We start from the raw sequence: 22562 nt of genomic DNA, 5'->3' as shown, positions 1-22562 counted from the left end.
GACAGTCTTATATTTCCTGAATTAAATATTTATTTCCACAAAAAGTCATTTTACATGATTTTTCGTTAAACGCCTGTCAAAAAATAAATCATAGATAATAAAGACATTCATTATTTTTCGTTTTGGCCATGTTTGAATATAATTAAGCATGCTACTTAAATATTTATATCGCACACAAAAAACGGAAAATCTCATTCGTTTCACAAGTTTAACTAAACAAACTTTTGTTTTATTAGAGTTTTCAAAAACTTCCCGATAATGCATAATTCACTTTTGACCGAGCATTCGTGATCCCATTAAAATGCACTTAGTGCTTTATATATTATTATGACTCTTCAATATTTATTTATGTTCATTTATTTTAACAATATTTCAAATAACAAAAATTCAATATGCATAAATAAATTAAATCTGTGGAACATATTTAAATAGTTCACCAGTGAATCAACTTTCCACTTGAGCTTATATTTTTACAAAATGCTCATTGAAATGTTGTTTTCTATTATTTTAAATTATAGTGAATTTCAAATTAACAGATGCGTCTTTCACATTGCAAACAATGTGATAGTTGTTCCCAATAACACGTTATTAAATTTAGTGTTAGCACCAGAAGTTGTATTGACGTCGAAAGATGTTGGAGTTTGGGACCAATGCCCAAATATTGTGATATCATCTTCAAATCCACGAGAAACCTTCGAAAAATATGAATATTTTCTGCGTCATTATGGAGATGGCATGGATACACGCAAATATATAATACATTTTGAAATAAACCAACATGAAGATTTTGATAGTTTTTTTGAAAGTCCAGCGCTTTATTTTGTTGCTGATTTAATTGTCATAAAAGAATTCATTGATAAATGCAAATTATATACACATAAATACGTCGGAACTGAAAATCACAGTCAACCACGACTCTTAGATGTATGGTTTTCCAATGAAACATTTCTATACAATAATATTTTATTACCGAATAAGTTAGCAAATGTCCAGAGGCGAATTTTAAACATTGGTGCAGCAAAATATATTCCAATGTCTGATCCAGTGAATAAACGTGGATTGGAAACTATGTTTTTATTTGAATATGTCAAAAAATACAACTATACTTTGCGTTACGATAAAAGGGAAGTACGATTGGGATTATTGTATCCAAATAAAACTGCTACAGGATTTACAAAATTAATGATTCAAGATCAAATCGATTTAGTCACTTGTAAGTGGTGATTATAACTGAAATTACAATTTTGTCATAAAGTTTCCTATTAATTTATGTAATAGATGGATTGTATATTCAACAAGCAAGGAGATCGTTTGGAGAGTTTAGTTATCCAATGGCCGAAATTAGTTTAACTTGTATTGTTCCAAAACCAAGGTAAAGAAATTGTTTGGCGTAAAAAATTATTTTAGAGAACGTTTAGATATAGCATTATGATTATTCTTACAATTATTTTTTATATAGCATGACACATTATCGTAAAAATAATGCACTACGAATATTAGATTACCCCCTGAAAAATATTACGTCATACTAAAACTTTACGAGTATTGTTTTGACTTATTAAAGCATATATAGTTTGCTATTTTGAGAACTGTTATTCTTTTTGCAAATAATAAAATAAATTATTATTTTACTTATAACACATAATAATTAATAGCAAACTAAAAACAATCAATATTTAAGAGTCGATATTAAAATTATATTCGAAATTTTTTTATGCGGAATTAATATTGGCTAATAAAACACTTATCATTTATTTAAACAACAGAAGAATTTAGGATTAGACCGATACACTAGAACTAAAAATTTGAATTTTTGCTTCTTCTTTGTTTTAAACTTCAATATTATTCCGTCTCTCCTTAGGAAACACTTTTATGTCATAGCGTATTTTTGAAGATATTATATACGCGGTAATATGTACAATATAAAATTAATTCACGTGCTTTACTTAAAAACTTAAAATTATAGGGAAATGAATGAATGGACTATTGTTTACATACTACAATACGATGTATGGTTGGTTATGGCTTTCAGTTACGTCGTATTAGTATTAGTATTCGACCTAATACTGTGAGTATTTCCTTTTGTCAATATTATTTTTAAAATTAGCAATATGTACCCATATTAATAGGTTTATGCGTAAATTACCAAACGACAAAAAGTACACCAACGAAACAACTTATTTCATGGTATTCCGAATATTTGGCGGCCAACCTCATCCATCATTTATGAAAAACAAAGATCGCCTTCTTCTTGGCACACTTTTGTCGTTAATGATAATTATTCATACGTATTTCACTTCAAAATTGGCAAGTTTCAATACAGTACCACTGTGAGTAAAATAAAATATAGAATTTTATATTGCTTTAAATATTCAATTGATTAGAAATATTTTAGTTATAATGATAAGATTGATACGCTACAAGAGATGGCAAAGAGTAAAATACCATGGTACACAAAATACTACGATGAGATTAAAAGTTTAGAAACGGCTACAACGGTAATCTCTTTATATAAATTAGAAAATATGATTTATATTATTTTCAACTTTCGGTTTTCTAGAATCCGTTAGCGTCGCTTTATAATACGTTTCGAAATTCTACACCTGAAGAAGCAGTAGCGATGATGAATACGAACAAGCCGAAGCGATATGGTTTCGCCATAAATCAATCGTTTAATAGCAGTAATATAGAAACAAAATTATTTTGAAATTATTAAAATGTGGGTTATTTATTTAGTGTTATTTTAGAATATTACACTATATTCGACTATTTTACGCTTGAGAATTTGAACGATTTTCAAATAATTCAAGACTATATTATTCGCAATCAATACACAGCTTTCTTTGTTCGAAGAAATTCAATTCTACTGCCGTCTATTAATGAATTTTGGAGTCATACAAATCAACATGGGTTTGCAATTCGTTGGGAAATTGACGTATGTAGTAAAATAAAAATAACTTTTTTGTTTCGAGAATTTTACGCATTTTTAAAATATTATAATTGTTCTAGACGCTTTATGGAAACGATAGCTTAATCCAGCAATATCTACGGACTTCATACAAAAGAAATGCAAATGCAAGTGTTCTTACAATACCAAATCTAGCTGGTACATTTATAATATGGTTGGTTGGACTTGGCATTTCAATACTCACATTATTATTTGAAATTCTTTCGATTCCTTTATGGAAAATATTAATAAGTATATTTAACATAAGCGTTTAAAAGTACAAAAGTATAAACTTTAATTTTTTATTAATACTCACGACTTATCTAAATGTCTCGTAAACAACTCGTTAGATAAAAATACTACGTACGTCAAAAGATTGAATACTTTGAAATTATTTGCATCGTTTATAGTCTGTAATCTGGTAAAACCCAGCGAATATGCTGATTGAATTATACGGCATTGAGCAGATGCCGCTAATTATTTAATAAAAACATTTGTTATAAGAAATTCCATTTTCCACATTCGTGTTAGATATTATTATATTGACATTAGCCTTTTTGTAAAGCATATTGGTTAATCCCAACATTAAATAAAAATAAAACCAAACAAAGGTAACGAGTTTGTAATAAATCATAAAAAGAAATTAAAAAGACTAACGTCTGTCGTCCGCGACTTGGTCCGCCAAGAGTTTAATAAAAAGTAGCCTAACAAATAGCTTTCTTGTTTCACGGATTTATTAATTTAAAATAATGAGAAATGTTAATAATGCACATTACCGCCATCTCGGTTTAAACTATTTAACTAAAACTAAAAGTAAAACTTCATCTCTTATTTTACACCTTGCAAGTAATATTTTTACAACAAAAAGTAGACTATTTGATTTTCTAAAGAAAAAAATCTAAATAAAATCTATTCCAAAATTTATTAAAATTAATTGAGTGGTCTTTGCGTGAAAGCCTCAGAAACAAACTCATATTGGCATTTATAACACCTACTAGTTAGCATAAAGCGTTTCAATAACACAATCTGACTAGTTAATTAAAATCAGCTACTTGGACATTGAATAATATGTGGTTTTCCATCATTGCACCACGTGCATCAGCAAATTAAGTAGTTAGTCAACTATGCATTATTCTCAACAATTTCTTATTATACATTTTTCATTTGACTGCGCTTTTTATTTTATTTCTGTTAAGAGATTAAAGATGCACAACTCATTTATATTTATATTTATTCAAAACACGGACGGATATTACACAAATCTTAAATATAGTATAAGAATTATGCATTAGGATGCATCTCGACGATCGTCGAAATCAAAACGAAATACTATATTATTATGTATGCACGAAAGGTAAAAAAATGTAAATATATGAGTCTTAAATACGACGCATTAATCCGTATCAAGCTAAGAAGGATATTTTGTAACACATGTTGTTAATATACAGAGTGTTTAAAAACAAATGCAAAGATATTATTTACTTTAAAAATTTCATTCCTTTTTGAAATTTAATTATTATTTTTCTAATATTGTGAATTAATATGATCAATTTGTTTGTTAGTATAAAACAATACCCTGTATATCAACATGATTTGTTTTGAATGTGACTAAGTACTTGTATGTAGTTAAGAAGCGGAACTGATTTAGGGAATTCCAGTGTTGAAATTCTGTATAGGAGTCAAGATCAGTTCATTATGAACTCGATGAACAGCGTGCGTGATGCGCTTGTTGTCGTATGCTTGAATTAAATGGTGAAGAACCATAATGGCATCATTTCGAACCGGGATCTAACGGAACACGAATTCTTTCCAAATAAGTTTTCGGGGAATTTGAAGGTGATTTCTCGAAAACATCTTACGTCATAATAATAGAACAATAATAATAACTTTCTCTTATAAAATCATAAAAATACAAATTTAATAAATAAAGTTTATTAATAAATATTTCTTTGTTTTTAATGCAAAAACATAAATAAATAGATTCGTCTATATAAGTGCGTCATGGTGTAATATCTAGTATCAAATTATGTTGAAATATGTCAAGAACATCGTTGGGCGGAGAAATTGGTCTCCATAATAAGGGATACCAGCTTAATTCTTCCACAACTCGCTCGTATGTTAACGAACTCTTAAACGCCCAAAAGTCAGAACGTATAAAAAGGCATAGCTGCATTAGAACACAACTAGTATCAGAAGAAGTGCATTCGAGTGCATAGTGAATAGTCATCAAACAAACTCAAGAAAAAATGTTTCTAAAAGTAAGTGAAGGTATTACCCGTTTATTTAACAAACCAAATTAACCGTAATTTTTAAGGTGTTTTCATTAGCACTTGTGCTAATAAGTGTAACCACCGCATTACCAGCCATCGCAGTTGAACCCAACAGTCCACCAGTACAAATTCCAGCAAATATGGTAGTAGCCCAACCTAGAACCTTCAGCACTTTAGGATCACTCTTCGGAGGAGGTTACAGCACAGCATATAGATACCCTGAGGGCCACCGGGGTTATCCCAACTATGGATCTGCCTATTCTGGTAGCATATACGGCGGTAATCCAGCATCCGTGGTACCCCAACAAGTGGTACCCGCTTACTCAGGAGGGTATGGTGGTTACGGATGGCGTGGTGGTTCAGACAATCGTGGATATGGTCAACAAAGTGGATGGGCCAATCAGGCAACCAGTGGATGGTCAGGAAATTACGGAAGATAGTCATTTTTATCAAACGTATCAATAAGACTGCATAAATACCTATTATAGCAATAACAATTACGTCATGGAAAACTAAACATAAATTGACCTATTGTACTTAATTTGGGATTTACATATTGTTCAAGTAATAAAAGTTGTTGAAGGTGTGCGTAATAAAAGTGTTTTGAACGCTCACATCCGCTGGCTATTATGTCTTGAACTTGAACATGAACTCATCTGCGTATTATAGCCTCTTTTCATTTTCTTAGGAATGTTTTTGTTTATAACGCTGTCTTCGGAGTGAATTATCTTTAAATTATTAGTTTCAATGACTATGAAAAATATTGAGAAATTACATGTTTTTTTTGCATTGCATTTTTTTCGGTAATCATACCGTCATGGTGTGAGAAATACTCGCGTCTCATGTTCATTCACGAATTGCGAATTGTGTAATTATGCTTGGGATTTTGCCGTCGCTTCAAACAACCTTGACTGTGAAACGTCTCTAGTATGAAGAGGTGCTCATCGCAATTTTCGTACATATATAAAATAGCCAATCCTGTGTGAAATAGTACTATTTCAATTTATTGCACGTTCAAGACCACAGTGCATTAGTTACATGTTGTAACTTTGTCTATCCTCTTAGAAAACATGGCAAACATCAAAAACCTTCCATCGGTGAGTTTAGAACACAAAAATATCAATATGCAAATAAGTATTGCTTAATTAATTAAACAAATTCAAGGTTAAGCATTCCGTAATAATAATATTGTGTAAATATTTTTAGTGGTCGATTTTGGTGCTATTGTTGATTTGCATTGCTTCGTCACTTGCTCATCCGTGGTACAAAGGAGGTGGTTATGGTCATCGAAGAAGATGGGGTGGCGGTGGAATAGCAATCATCGCTGTTAAAAGATACGGTGGAGGCGGTTATGGACATCACGGAGGCTACCGACCTCATTATGGTGGACATGGAGGCGGTTATGGTGGAGGCTATGGCGGTGGTTACGGCGGAGGACATGGTGGAGGTTATGGAGGCGGTTATGGAGGTGGTTATGGAGGTGGTTATGGTGGTGGATATGGCAAACGATACGGTGGAGGATATGGAAAAGGTTATGGAGGCGGATATGGCGGCGGTTACGGTGGTGGCGGTGGAGGAGGTTACGGAGGTGGCTTCGGCGGTGGATTTGGATTTGGCGGTGGCTATGGAGGCGGGTATGGCAGATAAATTTGTCGATAAAACAGTAACAATGACGATACCGGTATGTGCAATTTAAATAAATGTATTAGACAATTAATAAATGTGTAAATAAAATTAGTTATGGCCAGTTGTTTTCTGCTTTTTTAATTACTACTTTTATAAAATAATAATAGTGGCAATTACCAATTAATGATTTGATTGTTTGATTGTTTCATCCATAATGCTAAAATCTCAGAAACAATCAGCGATTATTCGTTTTGTATTACAAAGTAAAAACGTAATGATGCTTTGTAGGAGTATCGTAAAAAGTTATGGTTTTACCAATTATTTTATTTATGTCAAGTTTTCACATTCACAAAAATAACAAAACTATGTTTTGAATTTAGGCTGCATTCTGCAAACATTTATGCGAAAAAATGTGACATTTATCGTTTTGATAAAGCGATAATGTAATGATTTACTGAAAACCTAGTTAACAGTCGTATACAACATCATTAACATTTCTAACTTCTAAATTTAGTAAAACCTAATCAGACTTTAGCAATGAAAACGAATAAAATGTTTATTTATAGTGTATCCGTCACTTTTTATGCATGTAGTAAAATTAATCTTGAATCTGCTGTTCAAAATTAATTAATTTGTTAACAATTTATTTTATAAAATTTCCGCTTTCGCTGCATGCAAAATTAGGTCTTTTCGTTTTGCCTCCATGTCTTTGGAAGCAATTCTAAATTTCAAGAGTAGAAAGAAGAAAGTTCTTGCGACCTCAAGACCTTGACATGAGATAGAAGATATCAAGACCAGTATATAACAGTTGACCATCAAAGAGGAAAATCAGAAGTTTTGACTCTATCTAACACTTAACTATTCTACAGCTATAAATAAAAATGAATTTAGTAAGTTTTGCTAAATATTATTAATTTATAATCATTTAATTAAAATTAATTCCTGTGTGTTTATATTTTTCCAGAAGATATTTGCTGCTTTATTATGCGTGATTGTGGTTACGTATAGTACACCAATCCCTCAACCACAATTTGGATTTGGTTTTGGTGGAGTAGGAGGACACGGTCACGGCAGACCTGGCCATGGAGGTCATGGAAGACCTGGCCATGGAAATAGGCCAGGAAACCACAATCATGGTAATGAACATAACCATTATAGTGAACACGAGCATTATCACCACCATCCCCCACCGCCATACCAGGTTACGTTTGGTAATGGCTTCGGTGGTGGATTCTATCACAATCCTGGATTTTTTGGCCTTGGTAATTCATTTGGATTTGGCTACTTTGGTTAAATATAAATAATAATATTTAAATATTTATTATATTTATTACGTACAAAATAAATTTATTAATTCTTATCTACAAGAATGTATATAATTTTTAATTGTTGGAATGATTTGTTCAAAACTCTTTGTTTTAAATTTAGATCAAAATTAAATTATAATCATTTACCATATCTGGCGTCATATTGTTGCAAATAATTTGGTATATAACCATTTCCACCATACCTCGGCGGTCGGAAGTAACCTGGATATTCAGGACCATACGGATTAAAACCAAAACCACCTCCAATTTGAGGACCAAATGGGTTTAATCCATTAAAACTTGGTGGTGGGTAATATCCAAAATTATTAGGATACCCACCAAATTGACCACCAAATTGTATTTGTCCAGAACTCGCACCCAAACCCACACCATTATATTGCCCACCAAAAGATTTACCATCTAATTTTTCTTCAACTTCAGGAATAGGTATAGGTACAGCATAAACTTCAAAAACTATTGAAGTTAATAGAATTACCAACAAACCAAAATTCATGATTGAAAATTTCTTATGTGCTGTGATAATATAGTAGTGAACAACGGTAAATGTGTTGAATATGTAAGAAACACATGCGCGTTGCCCTTAAATACTTTTGCTTTCTGTTTTATTTTCTGCTTATCTATGCACAGACTACGCGTAACGGATATTACTAATTATAGTAAATCAACTGGGCGTAAAAGACTGACAAACTGTGTTATGGTGTTAATGACTTATTTTTTGTGTGCTACAAAGAAAAGCAAAAATAGTAGACAAGTAAACTAGTGCATGTGTATGTCACAGCGCCTTGAACTTCATAGTGTTCGCTAATAAAAGTAAACAATGAAAGTGAAGTGAACAAATTACTATAATTTGCGTGCAATCAAAGAACGCCTTCGTGAATCATGATTTTCAATGACACAATCATACGAGTACAATGCAAGTGTTTCAGGGAAATACAAATTGTTAGTAATCATTATTTTCATTGTGTGTGGCGGAGTGGAAGAAAAACGATAAGACAAATGAAGCTTTTGCGTATTCAATTATTCAAGGTTTGCTCATTAGTCCGGAAAAATATGCGTAGCACAAAAACATCAACAATATTGATTTATGATTTCATCATTTATATAATGATTTACACTGATCACAAATTAAACAAATTCCACTTTATCATATCTTTGGACTAAATCTTTTGAATTGACAAACTGACATATATTCGAACAATAATAATAGTATATGAGTAAGACTCATAAAATATCTGGTTAATAACCGCGACGAACATTACCAACAGGAGCACGTCCAGGATCCCTATATCCTTGACCCACGTTACCAACCGGAGCAGATCCGGGATCTCTACCACCATGCCCAGAACCTCCTAGTTGACCTGGCCCTACATATTCCCCAACATTTCCTACTGGAGCAGTTCCCGGATCTCTACCACCTCCATATCCACCCAATTGACCAGGCCCAACATATTCACCAACATTGCCTACAGGTGCAGTACCTGGATCCTTTCCGCCGTTATTACCATTCCAATATGGTGAGGCCATTGTTAAACCAATTAATGCACACGCCAGCACAAACTACAACAACTTATTTTTATTACACTTGTTATATAACCAAGTCTGTCTGTATGTGTATTCTACTCACAGCAAAATATTTCATCTTTTATCGTTCGGTTGATAAACAGAGCAAGCAACGAAGTGACCACACACTAATCTGGAAAATGTTATTTCATGTTCTTATATACGCTCGCTTATCTTGAACGATTCTCATTTGCTGCTTAACGCATTCCAATTTGCACCGTGTACCAAGAAATCTGACAAAACGCGCCACGATTATACGCCGATGAGTTATAGCATGTCGACGCGGAGCAATTATCAATTCTACACACGTTTGCTAATAGAATTGCACATAGGATTCAATTAGAGCGTTGAGTGTTTGACAGAAATGTATTGGCAAATAATTACCATGCAAATATTAACTTTGAACTTGTGGTATTGTAGTCGGAGTATTATTGCAAAAAAAAAAACTTACGCTTGGGTTGAGCTTAGATTTACTCAATAATATACAATGATGTGATGTGATGTTTGTAGGTAGTTGGAATTTCTAAGACTGAGAAAAACAACATCACCAGCTGATGTTTTATTTGGTAGTTATTATGGTGAGCAACAAAGCGTGATACAAAACTCAATTGAAATTGCTATTAAAAGCAACCGGTATGAGGTGATAATTTAAAGTGGCATGAAATTCCTTAATTTAAATTTAAATTAAAGAATGTTTGATTCATATGGAGATCATTTGGTATATGTGCATATTTCGCTACTGCTCGCAATTTCCTCGCATTTTGCATTGTTCGCTTGATTTATATCATTAATAAATAATGAACTTCGTTCATATGATGGATACACATATCCATATAAAGAATGTATTGTAATTATTGCATTAATTTGTCATTATTATTGCAGTAACATATTAAATATACACTAATATTTGAATTTTATTGCCAAAAACGTTCAATATTGACTTTTTTGCAAATAAAATATTTAAAGGTGTGTACTTAAATCTTCGTCACAACAAAACAAATAGGTATTCACTATTATTCACTAGTGTAATAATATATTGTAGGTCACGCCTGTTTCAATTGTCGTCATTTTAGTGACAAAAAATTGTATTTGTTTTGCTTGCTAAATATCATAACCTCAGAAATTGCACCTTTAATTTGCAGCACGCATATTTAAATGTTGTATTAATTTGCATTTATTTTTGCAAAATTATTATGATAATTTATTAAGATTTTTGCCAGGTTTATGTTTATATTGGATTCATATAAGCTATTATTAATAATTTGGTTATATAATCTGGAGACTGCGCAGATCTCGCAAAATAAGTCTTTGTTTTTCCGCATTTTAGTTTGTCAAATAAATAAAGTTCAAGTTCAAACAAAATTTTTAAAATGCAACTTTCACTTGAATTAAAATGTATAAATGCTCATCCGTTTGTAAAATAAAATCAAAACTGATTTGAATCTTTCCAAGACAACATTAAGTTAATATCACTTTCGGTTAGTTTCAAAGATGATTAAACATTTGGTATGTGATAATTTTCATGTAAGACTAATAATGTATAATAATTACAATATTTGTAGGTACTGTTTGTGGTCTTGGTTGTGGTTGCTTTCTTTGCGTCCCAGGTAAATGGTGGAGTTGTTAAGGTGATGGGACCTTATTCCCTACAAGGAGGAGGCCTTGGATAGGGATCAACCAGCACGACCACTACTCCACGCAACGCAGAAGGTTGTCTAAGATTTTCTCTTAAATTTCCTTTGTTTAATAAATAGTATACTATTAAGAAATTATATTTGTAATTTTACTAATTTAATTTTGTTATATTTGGCACCACAAACAATTTATTAAACAAAATGTAAATCAGTCTTCTGTTTAACTACCCAAACAACAAAAACAACACTTTTTCATGGAATTGTGACACATATTTCCTGATCAATCGGAACCACATTTAATGTCAATAATGGCAATGAAACAAACTTGTTTTCTGTGTTGTTATTCTGTAAAATTGATATGTTCGCATCTTCGTCTCGTACCGACAAGGCGACCAATTATTCACAAGTTTAATTGTGACTACCGCCTGTTTTTATTACAAACGAAATGGTGACTTACGTCAAAAACCACTTGAAGCAGCCGGTTTTGCTTTCGTAGATATATTTGTTACCAAATTAATTAAGAAATAATTTAATTGCAATTTTTAAGATCAACTAATTATAGAGTACAAACCATTGTGGTAAAAATTTGTTATTAACAATTAGTATAAGAATAAATAAATAAAAATAAAACGACATCAAAGTAAAACATCGACTGGTAACCCCCCAATGATACTTAATTTAATGTACTGTAAACAACACGCATGAGATTCACGAGGACTATAAAAGTGGTCAGATGTCAGACCGTTGCCATCACATCTCAACCACAACTCCTTGGAACAAACTCAGCAAGAAAAAAAACTTTGTTTAATCATCCAACATGAGCAAATTATTGGTATGTATTTAACCCAACTTTCTTCATTAACCAAAACAAATATATTTATTATTTAAATATTAGGCTTTGTTTGCTGTCCTCCTGGTTGTGACAATGGCGTTTGCTAATCCTGCACCAGAACCAGTGCCTGAAGCTGATCCAGGTTATGGATATGGTCATGGACATGGACACGGTGGATATGGACATGGTGGCTATGGGGGTGGTCATGGCGGTTACGGACATGGTCATGGAGGATATGGACATGGCGGTTACGGACATGGTGGATATGGACATGGACATCATGGTGGACATCACCACTACTAAAATTATTACTAACGTTTAATTTATGAAAATCAATTAATTATGTTGACGTATATTTTGTACAAAATTTCCAGCTTGTAAATTCGCAATAAAAATATTGAATTTAATTTTGTTTATAACATTCATCTTTTCTTGTTCCACTCATGGTGCCATGCTATATACTACATAACTACATCATCATAATTATGCTTGCTATTTATATTTAGCAGTCTTCTCAAAACACGTCAAATCAATTTCACGCTTTTTTAAATAGTAATTGGTTTACAAAAATTAATTTTTAAATCGCCTGCTGTGACTGCTTCAAAAGTTCAATGTAATAAAAAAAGGAAGTGCAAAAACCCCCACACAAATCAATTTGTGATAATTTCTGCTAAATTACTTCCACGTCGATGAGAGCTCTTATAAATAAATGTGCACAGGTAAAATAAAATCAAAACAAACTTGTGCGCTCTTCACAACACATTCGTTCCTAGTAAAGTTCAAGACAACAAAATGAATTCGTTTTTGGTGAGTGAGTTATAATAATTTGCATATTTTTATGTAAACAAATAATTTTATGTGTTTACAACATTATTTTATTTTAGACATTATTTATCGTGCTCTTTGCGGTGAATCTTGCCTTGTCTGAGGCACAACGTTACGGATACAGACCAGCACGTCCAGGAGGTTTCGGTTTTGGTAGTGGCGGTGGAGGTGGACGACCAGGTGGTTTTAATGGTGGATTTGGAATGGGATTCCATGGAGGCTCTGGTTTTGGAGGCGGTGGAGGTGGAGGATTTAGGCCAAGTGGACTTGGAAATGGGGCCGGTGCAGGACCTGGTTTTGGAGGTGGTGGAGGTGGAGGATTTAGGCCAGGTGGCCTTGGAAATGGAGCAGGTGCAGGACCTGGTTTTGGCTCTGGAGGCGGTGGTAGGCCAGGAGGCCTAACCGGTGGACTTGGAAATGGTGCCGGTGCTGGTCCTGGTTTTGGCGGTGGAGGTGGCAGTGGTTCTGGGTTCGGTAATGGTGCCGGCGCTGGTCAAGGACAAGGCTTCGGAGGTCGGCCAGGCCAAGGATTTGGTGGACGCCCAGGTCGAGGATTTGGTGGACGATCAGATTTTGGTCGTTAAACTTTCTGTTATTTTTATTTTTTTTAACAATACTATTTTTTGTTAAATATTATATGAATAAAAATATTATTATTATAATTAATAATATTTGTAATTATTTATAAAAATCCCCAAAAAATGCTCTAGGCAAGATTCAAGTTATCCTATGTTGTAATAAATTGTTTCTATGATTCAATAAATGTTTATTGTCTACCATAACAAAGTTTCATTTAATTGCCTTCAAATTATGTACAATAAAAAGGCATTGCTTTGTTGTGTCAAATTTACATCGCAAAAAAAAACCTGGATAGACCACATGACCAACATCCAATTAGAAATAATGATGTTGGACCATATAAATAAGGGACCTGCTCCAAAGCAAACACTATACCCGTTTGGTAAGCTTCTGAGGCAACATTCAATCCATCAACAAGAATATTTCAACACATCAAGATGGGCAAACTTATGGTGAGCAGTATAAATATAAATATTAATTATTCAAATTATTTATTTTTGATCATATTTTAATAGGCTTTGTTCGTTGTTCTACTTATTGTGGCAACTTTGGCATTTGCGGCACCTGAACCCGAACCAAGACGTGGTTATGGATACGGACATGGGCACGGACACGGGCACGGTGGTCATGGTTATGGGCACGGATATGGTCATGGACATGGTGGTCGGGGCCATGGACATGGACATCATGGATGAAGTAAACTAATCTTCATAAGTTAATTTAATGTTAATATTAAATCTAAATTTGCCTTTTTGATTGAATTTTATATGTTTGTGTAGAATTTTAATTTCAACATGTTTATTAATAAATAATGGAATTTAAAACTGTATATGAAATGTTTTTCTGCTTTATATTATTTGCGTAGCTCATTCAATTAGCAAACCCGTTAATTATTACTTGGACGGTTGAAGTGTTAAAACCTCTACGCATCAATTAAATGAGAATTCCTAGAAAGTAATAAAAGACGGAAAATCGGGGATTAACAAAAACAAATTAATTTACTGCGGCACGCTGTATATCAACACTTATCTAATTAATTATAAACCTATGAACGTTGTTTATTACGTCGATATCAACTTGCCTTGCCTATGAATACGTCATAAGTTTTACACGTGTTTAATTGACCGTGTGAAAAAAAAAACTCAGCAAAGACCACTGCAAACAGAAATTTAAATATGAGTTTGTTTGTACGTTTGTAACGCTTTCATACCAAATCTACTGAATCAATTTTGATGAACTTGGTAAAGAGATACTTTTGACCAAGAAAAAGCAAGTAAACTACTTTTTGTATTAAATATACAAGTTTCAAGGTGTAAAATATGAGATGAAAGATAATATAAAAATTTAAATTAACAATCCTTATTTAGTACCATCGATATAGACATTATGCAAACATTAATTTTATTACCGTAAATCACTTGTTTTCTACGAATTTCTTGACCAAACTAATTAATTGCGGTTTTTAAATTAATTTAATTGTCGTTTGGTCATAAACCACTTCATTTGTATATTTCCTCAGCAAAAACATAAAATTAAGAAATGTTGTGTAAAATATCTTAAAACTGCGTATTGCCTAAATAATTGTAAGATTTCACAACAATTTTTCATTCCAAGGGTTTCTAATGTCCTTAATGTCATTCAAGGTTTAAAACTCAATTGTTTACATAATTAATATCCATTTAATATAATCTTATTCCTATCATCTTCCTACACTTCAACAAGTGCGAAAATTCTTGACATATCCACATACTAGAGAAACAATGGGACCTGAGTGGCATCAATCTTGTCTTTTTGCTCGAGTCTGAATTGTCGAAACTATTGTGTTTACATTTCGACCATCGGCACTTTGTTGTTGAAGCATCCAGCATGAGTAATGCAGGCAATATAAATTATACGAGTGGATACCCTCTTCGTCGCGGTGAACTACTCGCAAGTCGCAAAACAAGGCTGTCGATTTGCGTAAATCACGTATATAAACTTAATTTGAAAACAACACGGTAAAACGGCGACAAATCGCCGTCGGTCGTGGGTTTTTTTCGGTATTGCACTCAAGTGGCCGTTGTGCACCTGTCTTGAATATATAAAAGGACTCCCGCGAACTTTTCGCCACACAGAGAAACAGAATCGCTCAAAAGCAACTTCCCTCGAAAAGTCAGTGTTTTGAAGAAATATAATCAAAATGTCGAAAGCTTTGGTATGTATATTAAAAATATACACGAATACTCTACGCAGGGTAAAATATAGTAAAACTAATTTGATTCATTTAAATTTCAGATTATATTTGCTTTGCTGGTACTTTGTGCAGCGTGCACATTGGCAACACCACTTTTCGGTATTGGTTTCGGTGGATATGGACATCATCATGGTTATCATGGACATCACCACCATCACTATCCACACCACCATCATCACGGATATCATGGGTATGGACATGGATACCACGGGCATGGCTATGGACATCACCATCACCATTGGTGAAGTCTGATATTTCCCAAATTCAAAATGCAATTATTGCGCGTTTTAGTTAATATAAGTCAAATATATTGTATATTTTATCTATAATGTGAACATCGTGGCCAGTATATATCAATGTTTTTAAATCTCATAATTCTATGCTATTAAAATATAAATGAACGCAAACGATACCTGTTTGTAGTAATTAATTTTAATAACTTACTTTATTGATGGGTAATTATATAAGTATAGGAAAAGAAAAGAAAAGCGTTTGCAATAATGAGTGGCCTTATGACATTTTTTTTTAATTTGTTGTTGTGATAATTCACATGCTACTATTCTTGTTTGGCTAAGTGGTTCTGAAGTGCGTGAAGTAAAATTGGCGGTCGCGACATGCTCTTCCTTGAAGGTGGAAATAAAAACGCATAAAAACCGGTTCCAATATGCTTCGTTCTTTGCGAATTGTATGTATTTTGTGTTTTATTATGAAGTGTAGGTACTTGCAATATTACAACGGAATATGCATCGATAGTGCAGTTAACAGTTACTAATAATACAACCTTCAAACTATTTTGATACTATTTGTGTATCAAATGTAAACACTGTGTGATCTTATTCCAAGAAACGCAACGATAACACGATTGATTGAACAAATAAAGCACAAGTTAATACAAATAAGTGCATTGCAACGCCATCTAGGAAAGTATTGAGGAACCACGAATTATTTGTATTCAAATAAGTAAATATGAACAAAGCAATAATAAAATGTAAACTATCAAGATATTGGAGATATTTTAAAAGCATCATGCCTAAAAATAGAGAATTCATTTCTTTTGATCACAGGTTACATATCTGACAATGTTGAGCATTCAATATTTTTCAATAAATTTTAGTTTTAATGAAAATTTCAAATAAACGTACTAAAAAGAAAAAATACTGTTGCAAATTTCCAGATTTAATTCACACAAGTTATCTCGCCGGCCCATCATTCAAAACCACTGGTCAAGTGCGACATTAAAAACAGAATTATTCTGCTATTATTAATTAAAATTGATATACCTATATTCTTGCACAAATATGCATTAAAATTTTTACATTAAAGCTTTATTTTTTATAAATAAACTCATATATAACATAATAAATAAATACAACATAAATTTTAGTATTAAAATATCATTGAATCGTTATAATAAGGAACCTGTCATGAATTACCCACAGAAGTATAACACTTGGTCGTTTCATTAGGATAAATCATAACACAACGATTACACAATCCATTTAACCCTCCCATTCCACCCTCCGGCATGACGTATTTGAACCCGAACTCACTTTTCTCATTCTCGTACTCCCTCAACTGTTGATTACTCTGTGATAGTTCCTCTAAGTCCCAAATATGAACATTCAAACTCTTCCCTTGTTTCGCAATTACAAACAACCCCGCATAGCTCTCTACGATCCCGAAAACTATTGCCCAGTGCGCTTTAAACCCACCCTTCATGATTGGCGTGTGGTTTTTGTCGCAATCATAGGGTACTAATAATGTACCGCCAGACATAAGAAAATCAACGAGTTTTGGTACGTTCAAAGACCCGGCGTGTATCTCGATTGTACTCTCAGGGATGAACCTCATTGCCAGTGAGTACATGTAGTCCACACTGAACATCTCACCAAGGTTAGTCATCCCTTCCTTATTGGCATAGGTGAATATCTCCGCTACTTTTTCTTTTGACGGGGTGGCAGTGCACATTGCCAAGGCGACAAGTCCGCATTGTGGGCCTTGTTGGGTGACACTAGGGATGATCTTGATACAATAGCGATCTGGGTCGCTGAGTTCAAAGCGACCATGTGCCCTGCAGACTAGTTGCAGGTCTGGATAGTCCGAGCACCAGGTAAATGCCATTTTGATTGATTGTTTCAAAGCTTATCACAAATATTTATTATTTACAGTACTAATAAGGTATGAAGTAAAGTGATAAATGAAATATGGTATAGTTTATCACAGTCTAGTCTTTCTACTGAGTACTTTACTTCAATTTTAAGGTTATAAGAGAATAAGGTAAGTTATTCTTATTCACATTTAAATTTAAAAGTTTAGTAACACGAATTTATATCATGCTCATAGGGTAATATAATTACTATTTATGTATTTTAGCGATGGCTGAGAAAACTACGAAATTCTGTGTCGGCAAAGATGCCTTTGAAAGAATGAATTATTTGTTTCAATTGAGTAACATGTGTGCAACAGGTCAAATACAAAACTCTGAAGTGGCTGCAAGATTCTATGCTCATCAATTGATTGCTATTTCAAAGAAAACAGTTCAAAGAATGTAAGTGTAAATCTAATTGAAAAATTTTTTATATTAATTTTACTATTTTTGATTCAGAGAACCAGCAATTAAAAGGAAAATATGCAAATCATGTCACCAGTATTTGGTTCCTGGTAAAACATGCAAAATTAGAGTGAAGAAAAAGTTGTAATCCATAAATGCATGCTCTGCCATTGTGAAAAACGTTTTCCAGCTACACCAGATTATCTTTTATGGAATGAAACCCCTGAATCTATGGGTGAATTACTAGATTACAGAAATAATGATACAAATGAAAGCCAACCAAAGACTAAAAAAATCAAAATGGCTGATGATTCCAATATAACAAAACAAAATAAGTAGCAATACATTTTTGAATGTCACTGTTTGACAACACTCATTTTACACATACCTCTATCAAAGTTGTGGTTTAAACCTTCTGATATTTATAATAAACTAGACCAAAAATAAAGTAAAAATGTCCTATTTAAGTAGACTCCTAACACGAAACACCAATTTTTCTGGCATCTCAATCACCTCAAAGTATTTCTACACTAATTTCGCCCACAAACCAATAAACACACCAATAAAACTCATGTGTCCATTCAAGCCAATCCAGATATCAATATCGCCATTTACAACAATCCGTCTTAAACCAACCAAACAAGACGATTTCATTGAGCCTGGAATTATGGAGCATGACAAATACAACGCATGCCTTAAGCGTCCACTGTCGCCACATATTCGAATTTATAAGAAACAACTAACAAGCTTGCTATCATTTTGTCATCGGTTGACTGGACTTATGATGGTATTCTACGTTTACGTTGTGACTGCTGGGACATGGATCTGGCCTGATATAACTACGTTTTACGACTATTTAGAAACTTTGGATATCTACACAGGGGAATATTGGTGGACAGCCGCACATAGAACTGTCAAGTTTTTGGTAGCTTATCCATTTTGCTACCATGCTTTGAACGCAATCCGACATCTGAGCTGGGATTTCGGGAAGCTATTGGGAATGAACCAGATTTATTCAAGCGGGTACTTCATGCAAGCAATGGTGATTGTTTTTGCGTTGGCTTTGGTATTCCTAGTTCCGTTTGACATGGGTGAAACGGAAGAGGAAACCGCTGAAGCCACTGCTCCAGTTAAAGATGCCAACAAAAAAGAAGTCCAGGTGGATGCACAGAAAGATCCAAAGAAACCTAATTAAATATTTCATGAATAAATTCATGTTTATTATTTTTTTTCGCCTTTTATGATTATTTCTATTGTAAATTGTTTTTGGCAGACATCCCGTTGTATTATAACTATAAAGAATCTCCTGTTCAGCTGGTGCACTATTAAGAGATGAAATAATTCCCTAGTCTTACTCTAGTTTTTCTCAAAATGCTTAATTTTTGCTTGAAGAGTTGTTGAAGCTCTCTACCAGTATATAAATTAAGTTGGCCGTTGACATTTTTCTTTAAAATCTACATCATTTGCTGCATTAAAGCAATCAATGTTAACGATACTTTGTTTGGACAAACTGTAACAAGAATACGTACGGGAAAGCTTATTTTTAATACCCATGAATTACAATATTTGATACTACAAAAAGACCGCCTCGACAATTTACCTTGTTTCTTTATAAAGGGTTCTGACATTTTCGAAAATTAGCCAAACTTTAAATATCTTGTCGCGCACTCCTGCCGGAAAATCAAATATTTTTAGGTTTGATTACTGAATCATACATAGAACGACTTGTAGCAAACAGGTCCGTATTTACTTACATTTTAAGTAAGCACATCTACTGGTTTGCTAGATAACTATGTACATCAGGTTTGAAAAACATTTACATTAGTTTGCAATAGTGATACACACGAGTATATATCGTTTAACCATTTCAGACTTATTTAAATCTTGACATCTCGATATAAACTATTAATATTTACATTTTCGATCAATTTTAAACACTTGAAGCCACTGAAGTGCCAAGATGCATGTTTTATGACTTGCATAATTCATTTGAAACATACGCGATAAAAGGTCAATTTTAATCATTTGTAGTAACGAAAATTATTTCACGTCTCATAACTTCAATCAAGTTGACTGCCCCCCACTCTACTCGTAATGTACACAACGTTAGGAAATTAATTTGAACTTGAAACCCACCTTGGTGTGGATCAATATGTGTACCTACGCAATAGCTCAGTCTATGTACTCAGTATACTATGAAGCTTTGTACGCAGCGTTCCTAATTTTGAGGATGTTTTAACCTTCGGAATTTACTATAAACAACATCACTATGCTGTTAATAATATTAATTCTCGCGGCTCTTGGGCTTCTCTGTTACTATTTTTTGATAAAACCACAACTTTATTGGAAGTCTAAAAATGTAAAACAGGGCCCACCGATTCCTCTCTTAGGAGACAGCCTTAAAATGGCTTTCCGAGTGGAATCAACAACTGAAATGGCTTTAAGAGTCTATAATAGATTTTCAAATGAACGGTAAGTTCTGATTCCTATTTATAGATCAAACAAATACCTAAATATTTACTTCATATTTATAGATATTCGGGAATATATCAAACCATAATACCAACATTAATTCTGCGTGATCCGGAATTAATCAAACAAATAACTGTAAAAGATTTTGACCATTTCACGGATCACATCCATGTACCCACAAATGACATTGAACCGATATTTAGTCAAAATTTACTATTTTTAAAAGGCGGTTGATGTTTGAACTGATGGATACATCCGCCAAGCAGTATGTTGATTATTTTTTAAAACAGAACAAAAATGTAGTTGAACATGAGTTGAAGCAAAGTTTTACACGTTTTGCAAATGATGTGATTGCAAATTGTGCATTTGGCGTTACAGTAGATTCATTAAATGAACCAGATAATGATTTTTTCGCAAACAGCAAAGCTTTAACCAATGTTAATGGAATTCGGTCGACAATTGTAAGCATGATAGTGATGTTTTTGCCAAAATTGGCTTCGGTAAGTTGTAAGATAAATATTCTGAATATAAAAATACTAACACATGTATTAATTTGTTACTAGTTTCTTCGTTTAACCCTATTTCCAAGAGCAACAACGGAGTTCTTCAGGAATCTATTCAAAAACTCTGTAAAAATGCGTATTGAACAAAACATTGTTCGTCCCGACATGATACACATTCTAATGGAAGCGCAGAAGGGACTTTTACAGTCAGAAGAAAATCAAGCAAAAGAAGAAATTACTTCTGATTCTGAAGGCGTTAATAAAACACTTCTAACAGAAGAAGAAATGGTCGCACAAGTTCTAATATTCTTCTTCGCTGGTTTTGAGACAATATCCACCGCAGCAACGTATTTCTGCTACGAATTAGCCGTAAATCCCGATATACAAGACAAACTCCGCAAGGAAATTGACGAAGCAAATAGAGAACACAATGGAAAATTATCGTACGACGTTCTTAAAAAGATGAAATATTTGGATATGTGTCTTTCAGGTATAGTACCTATTAATATTATTTTATTACGAATTAAAATAACTGATTGATATTTTATCTTTAGAAAGTCTAAGGATACATCCACCAGTTCCTTTTATTGATAGAATATGCACGAAACCGTACACTATTGAACCTGTAATGGCGGACGAAGAACCTTTGCACTTGACACCCGGTGAAGTGTGTTGGTTGCCTATTGCTGGGTTACATCACGATGAGAAATATTTTGAAAAATCAGAAAAATACGATCCGGAGCGATTTTCATATGAAAATATTGCTAATATTAATCCGTACGCGTATATTCCTTTTGGTTCAGGTCCAAGAACATGCATCGCGTCAAGATTTGCTATAATGGAAGTCAAGGCGCTAGTTTTAAATATTTTAAGTAAATTTGAATTGGTGGTCATCGATAAAACTACTATTCCTTTGAAATACGATCCAAATATTATGAATCCTGCGATTCTTGGAGGTTGCTGGATTGGTTTCAAGCGAAGAGAGTAAAAAGAGACAAAATGGCTGTCTTATTTTATATTTTGTGAATGTAACCTTTTGCATGGATTAATTTGACCAAATAAAACTAATAGATATGTATATTATGATTACAAGCGCGTAGAAAAGGACCTTGGAATATTGTATACAATAAAAACTGTTTGTTTAAAATAAAGCCGAACCTGTATAAAATATTGTTGACGCAGCGCTTGCGCGATTCGCGCAC

At 33.1% G+C, this 22562-nt stretch overlaps 7 protein-coding genes, 2 long non-coding RNA genes and 1 pseudogene across 9 annotated transcripts; 9 read left to right on the top strand and 1 right to left on the bottom strand.

Moving 5' to 3' along the window:
• Window positions 1-1032: 1032 nt before the first annotated feature.
• LOC135799679 (uncharacterized) lies at window positions 1033-3395 on the top strand. The gene is made up of 9 exons (XM_065312872.1): window positions 1033-1213; window positions 1279-1372; window positions 1967-2068; window positions 2130-2330; window positions 2396-2498; window positions 2561-2681; window positions 2748-2935; window positions 3010-3199; window positions 3358-3395. Exons 1-9 carry the CDS (start codon window positions 1033-1035, stop codon window positions 3393-3395), a joined length of 1218 nt encoding a protein of 405 aa, XP_065168944.1.
• Window positions 3396-4993: 1598 nt separating this feature from the next.
• Window positions 4994-5831, top strand: LOC135798950 (uncharacterized). The gene is made up of 2 exons (XM_065311948.1): window positions 4994-5205; window positions 5262-5831. Exons 1-2 carry the CDS (start codon window positions 5194-5196, stop codon window positions 5655-5657), a joined length of 408 nt encoding a protein of 135 aa, XP_065168020.1. The 5' UTR covers window positions 4994-5193; the 3' UTR covers window positions 5658-5831.
• Window positions 5832-6165: 334 nt separating this feature from the next.
• On the top strand, window positions 6166-6964 carry LOC135798828 (uncharacterized). The gene is made up of 2 exons (XM_065311794.1): window positions 6166-6314; window positions 6424-6964. The coding sequence occupies exons 1-2, from the start codon at window positions 6288-6290 to the stop codon at window positions 6862-6864; spliced, it is 468 nt and encodes a 155-aa protein (XP_065167866.1). The 5' UTR covers window positions 6166-6287; the 3' UTR covers window positions 6865-6964.
• Window positions 6965-12039: 5075 nt separating this feature from the next.
• On the top strand, window positions 12040-12604 carry LOC135798464 (uncharacterized). Its single transcript, XM_065311312.1, has 2 exons — window positions 12040-12197; window positions 12261-12604. The coding sequence occupies exons 1-2, from the start codon at window positions 12183-12185 to the stop codon at window positions 12498-12500; spliced, it is 255 nt and encodes an 84-aa protein (XP_065167384.1). The 5' UTR covers window positions 12040-12182; the 3' UTR covers window positions 12501-12604.
• A 248-nt stretch (window positions 12605-12852) lies between these two features.
• LOC135798768 (uncharacterized) lies at window positions 12853-13691 on the top strand. The gene is made up of 2 exons (XM_065311713.1): window positions 12853-13004; window positions 13082-13691. Exons 1-2 carry the CDS (start codon window positions 12990-12992, stop codon window positions 13604-13606), a joined length of 540 nt encoding a protein of 179 aa, XP_065167785.1. The 5' UTR covers window positions 12853-12989; the 3' UTR covers window positions 13607-13691.
• A 265-nt stretch (window positions 13692-13956) lies between these two features.
• On the top strand, window positions 13957-14437 carry LOC135798865 (uncharacterized). The gene is made up of 2 exons (XR_010549793.1): window positions 13957-14053; window positions 14117-14437. It is a non-coding gene; the product is annotated as an uncharacterized lncRNA (long non-coding RNA).
• A 1115-nt stretch (window positions 14438-15552) lies between these two features.
• LOC135798525 (uncharacterized) lies at window positions 15553-16246 on the top strand. The gene is made up of 2 exons (XR_010549727.1): window positions 15553-15795; window positions 15876-16246. It is a non-coding gene; the product is annotated as an uncharacterized lncRNA (long non-coding RNA).
• An 891-nt stretch (window positions 16247-17137) lies between these two features.
• On the bottom strand, window positions 17138-18130 carry LOC135798056 (actin maturation protease). The gene has a single exon (XM_065310740.1). It carries the CDS (start codon window positions 17953-17955, stop codon window positions 17257-17259), a length of 699 nt encoding a protein of 232 aa, XP_065166812.1. The 5' UTR covers window positions 17956-18130; the 3' UTR covers window positions 17138-17256.
• A 563-nt stretch (window positions 18131-18693) lies between these two features.
• On the top strand, window positions 18694-19611 carry LOC135798055 (succinate dehydrogenase cytochrome b560 subunit, mitochondrial-like). The gene has a single exon (XM_065310739.1). The coding sequence runs from the start codon at window positions 18840-18842 to the stop codon at window positions 19578-19580; it is 741 nt and encodes a 246-aa protein (XP_065166811.1). The 5' UTR covers window positions 18694-18839; the 3' UTR covers window positions 19581-19611.
• A 936-nt stretch (window positions 19612-20547) lies between these two features.
• Window positions 20548-22528, top strand: LOC135798061 (cytochrome P450 9e2-like; annotated as a pseudogene).
• Window positions 22529-22562: the final 34 nt, after the last annotated feature.

The sequence above is a fragment of the Atheta coriaria genome, unplaced genomic scaffold (assembly GCF_025399875.1).
Source record: "Atheta coriaria isolate IRGN ID8LTWV9N9 unplaced genomic scaffold, Caltech_Dcor_3.1 hic_scaffold_9_pilon, whole genome shotgun sequence".
In the NCBI taxonomy this organism is placed as follows: Eukaryota; Metazoa; Arthropoda; class Insecta; order Coleoptera; family Staphylinidae; genus Dalotia; species Dalotia coriaria.
This window is presented reverse-complemented; position numbering and strand designations above follow the sequence as displayed.

Coding starts and splice junctions, on each gene's coding strand:
- LOC135799679 (XM_065312872.1), top strand. CDS start 1,033: ATGTCTGATCCAGTGAATAAACGTGGATTGGAAACTATGTTTTTATTT. Junction 2,499..2,560: donor GTTTAGAAACGGCTACAACG/GTAATCTCTTTA, acceptor TCGGTTTTCTAG/AATCCGTTAGCGTCGCTTTA. Junction 2,682..2,747: donor AAATCAATCGTTTAATAGCA/GTAATATAGAAA, acceptor GTGTTATTTTAG/AATATTACACTATATTCGAC.
- LOC135798056 (XM_065310740.1), bottom strand. CDS start 17,955: ATGGCATTTACCTGGTGCTCGGACTATCCAGACCTGCAACTAGTCTGC.
- LOC135798055 (XM_065310739.1), top strand. CDS start 18,840: ATGTCCTATTTAAGTAGACTCCTAACACGAAACACCAATTTTTCTGGC.
- LOC135798828 (XM_065311794.1), top strand. CDS start 6,288: ATGGCAAACATCAAAAACCTTCCATCG. Junction 6,315..6,423: donor ACATCAAAAACCTTCCATCG/GTGAGTTTAGAA, acceptor AAATATTTTTAG/TGGTCGATTTTGGTGCTATT.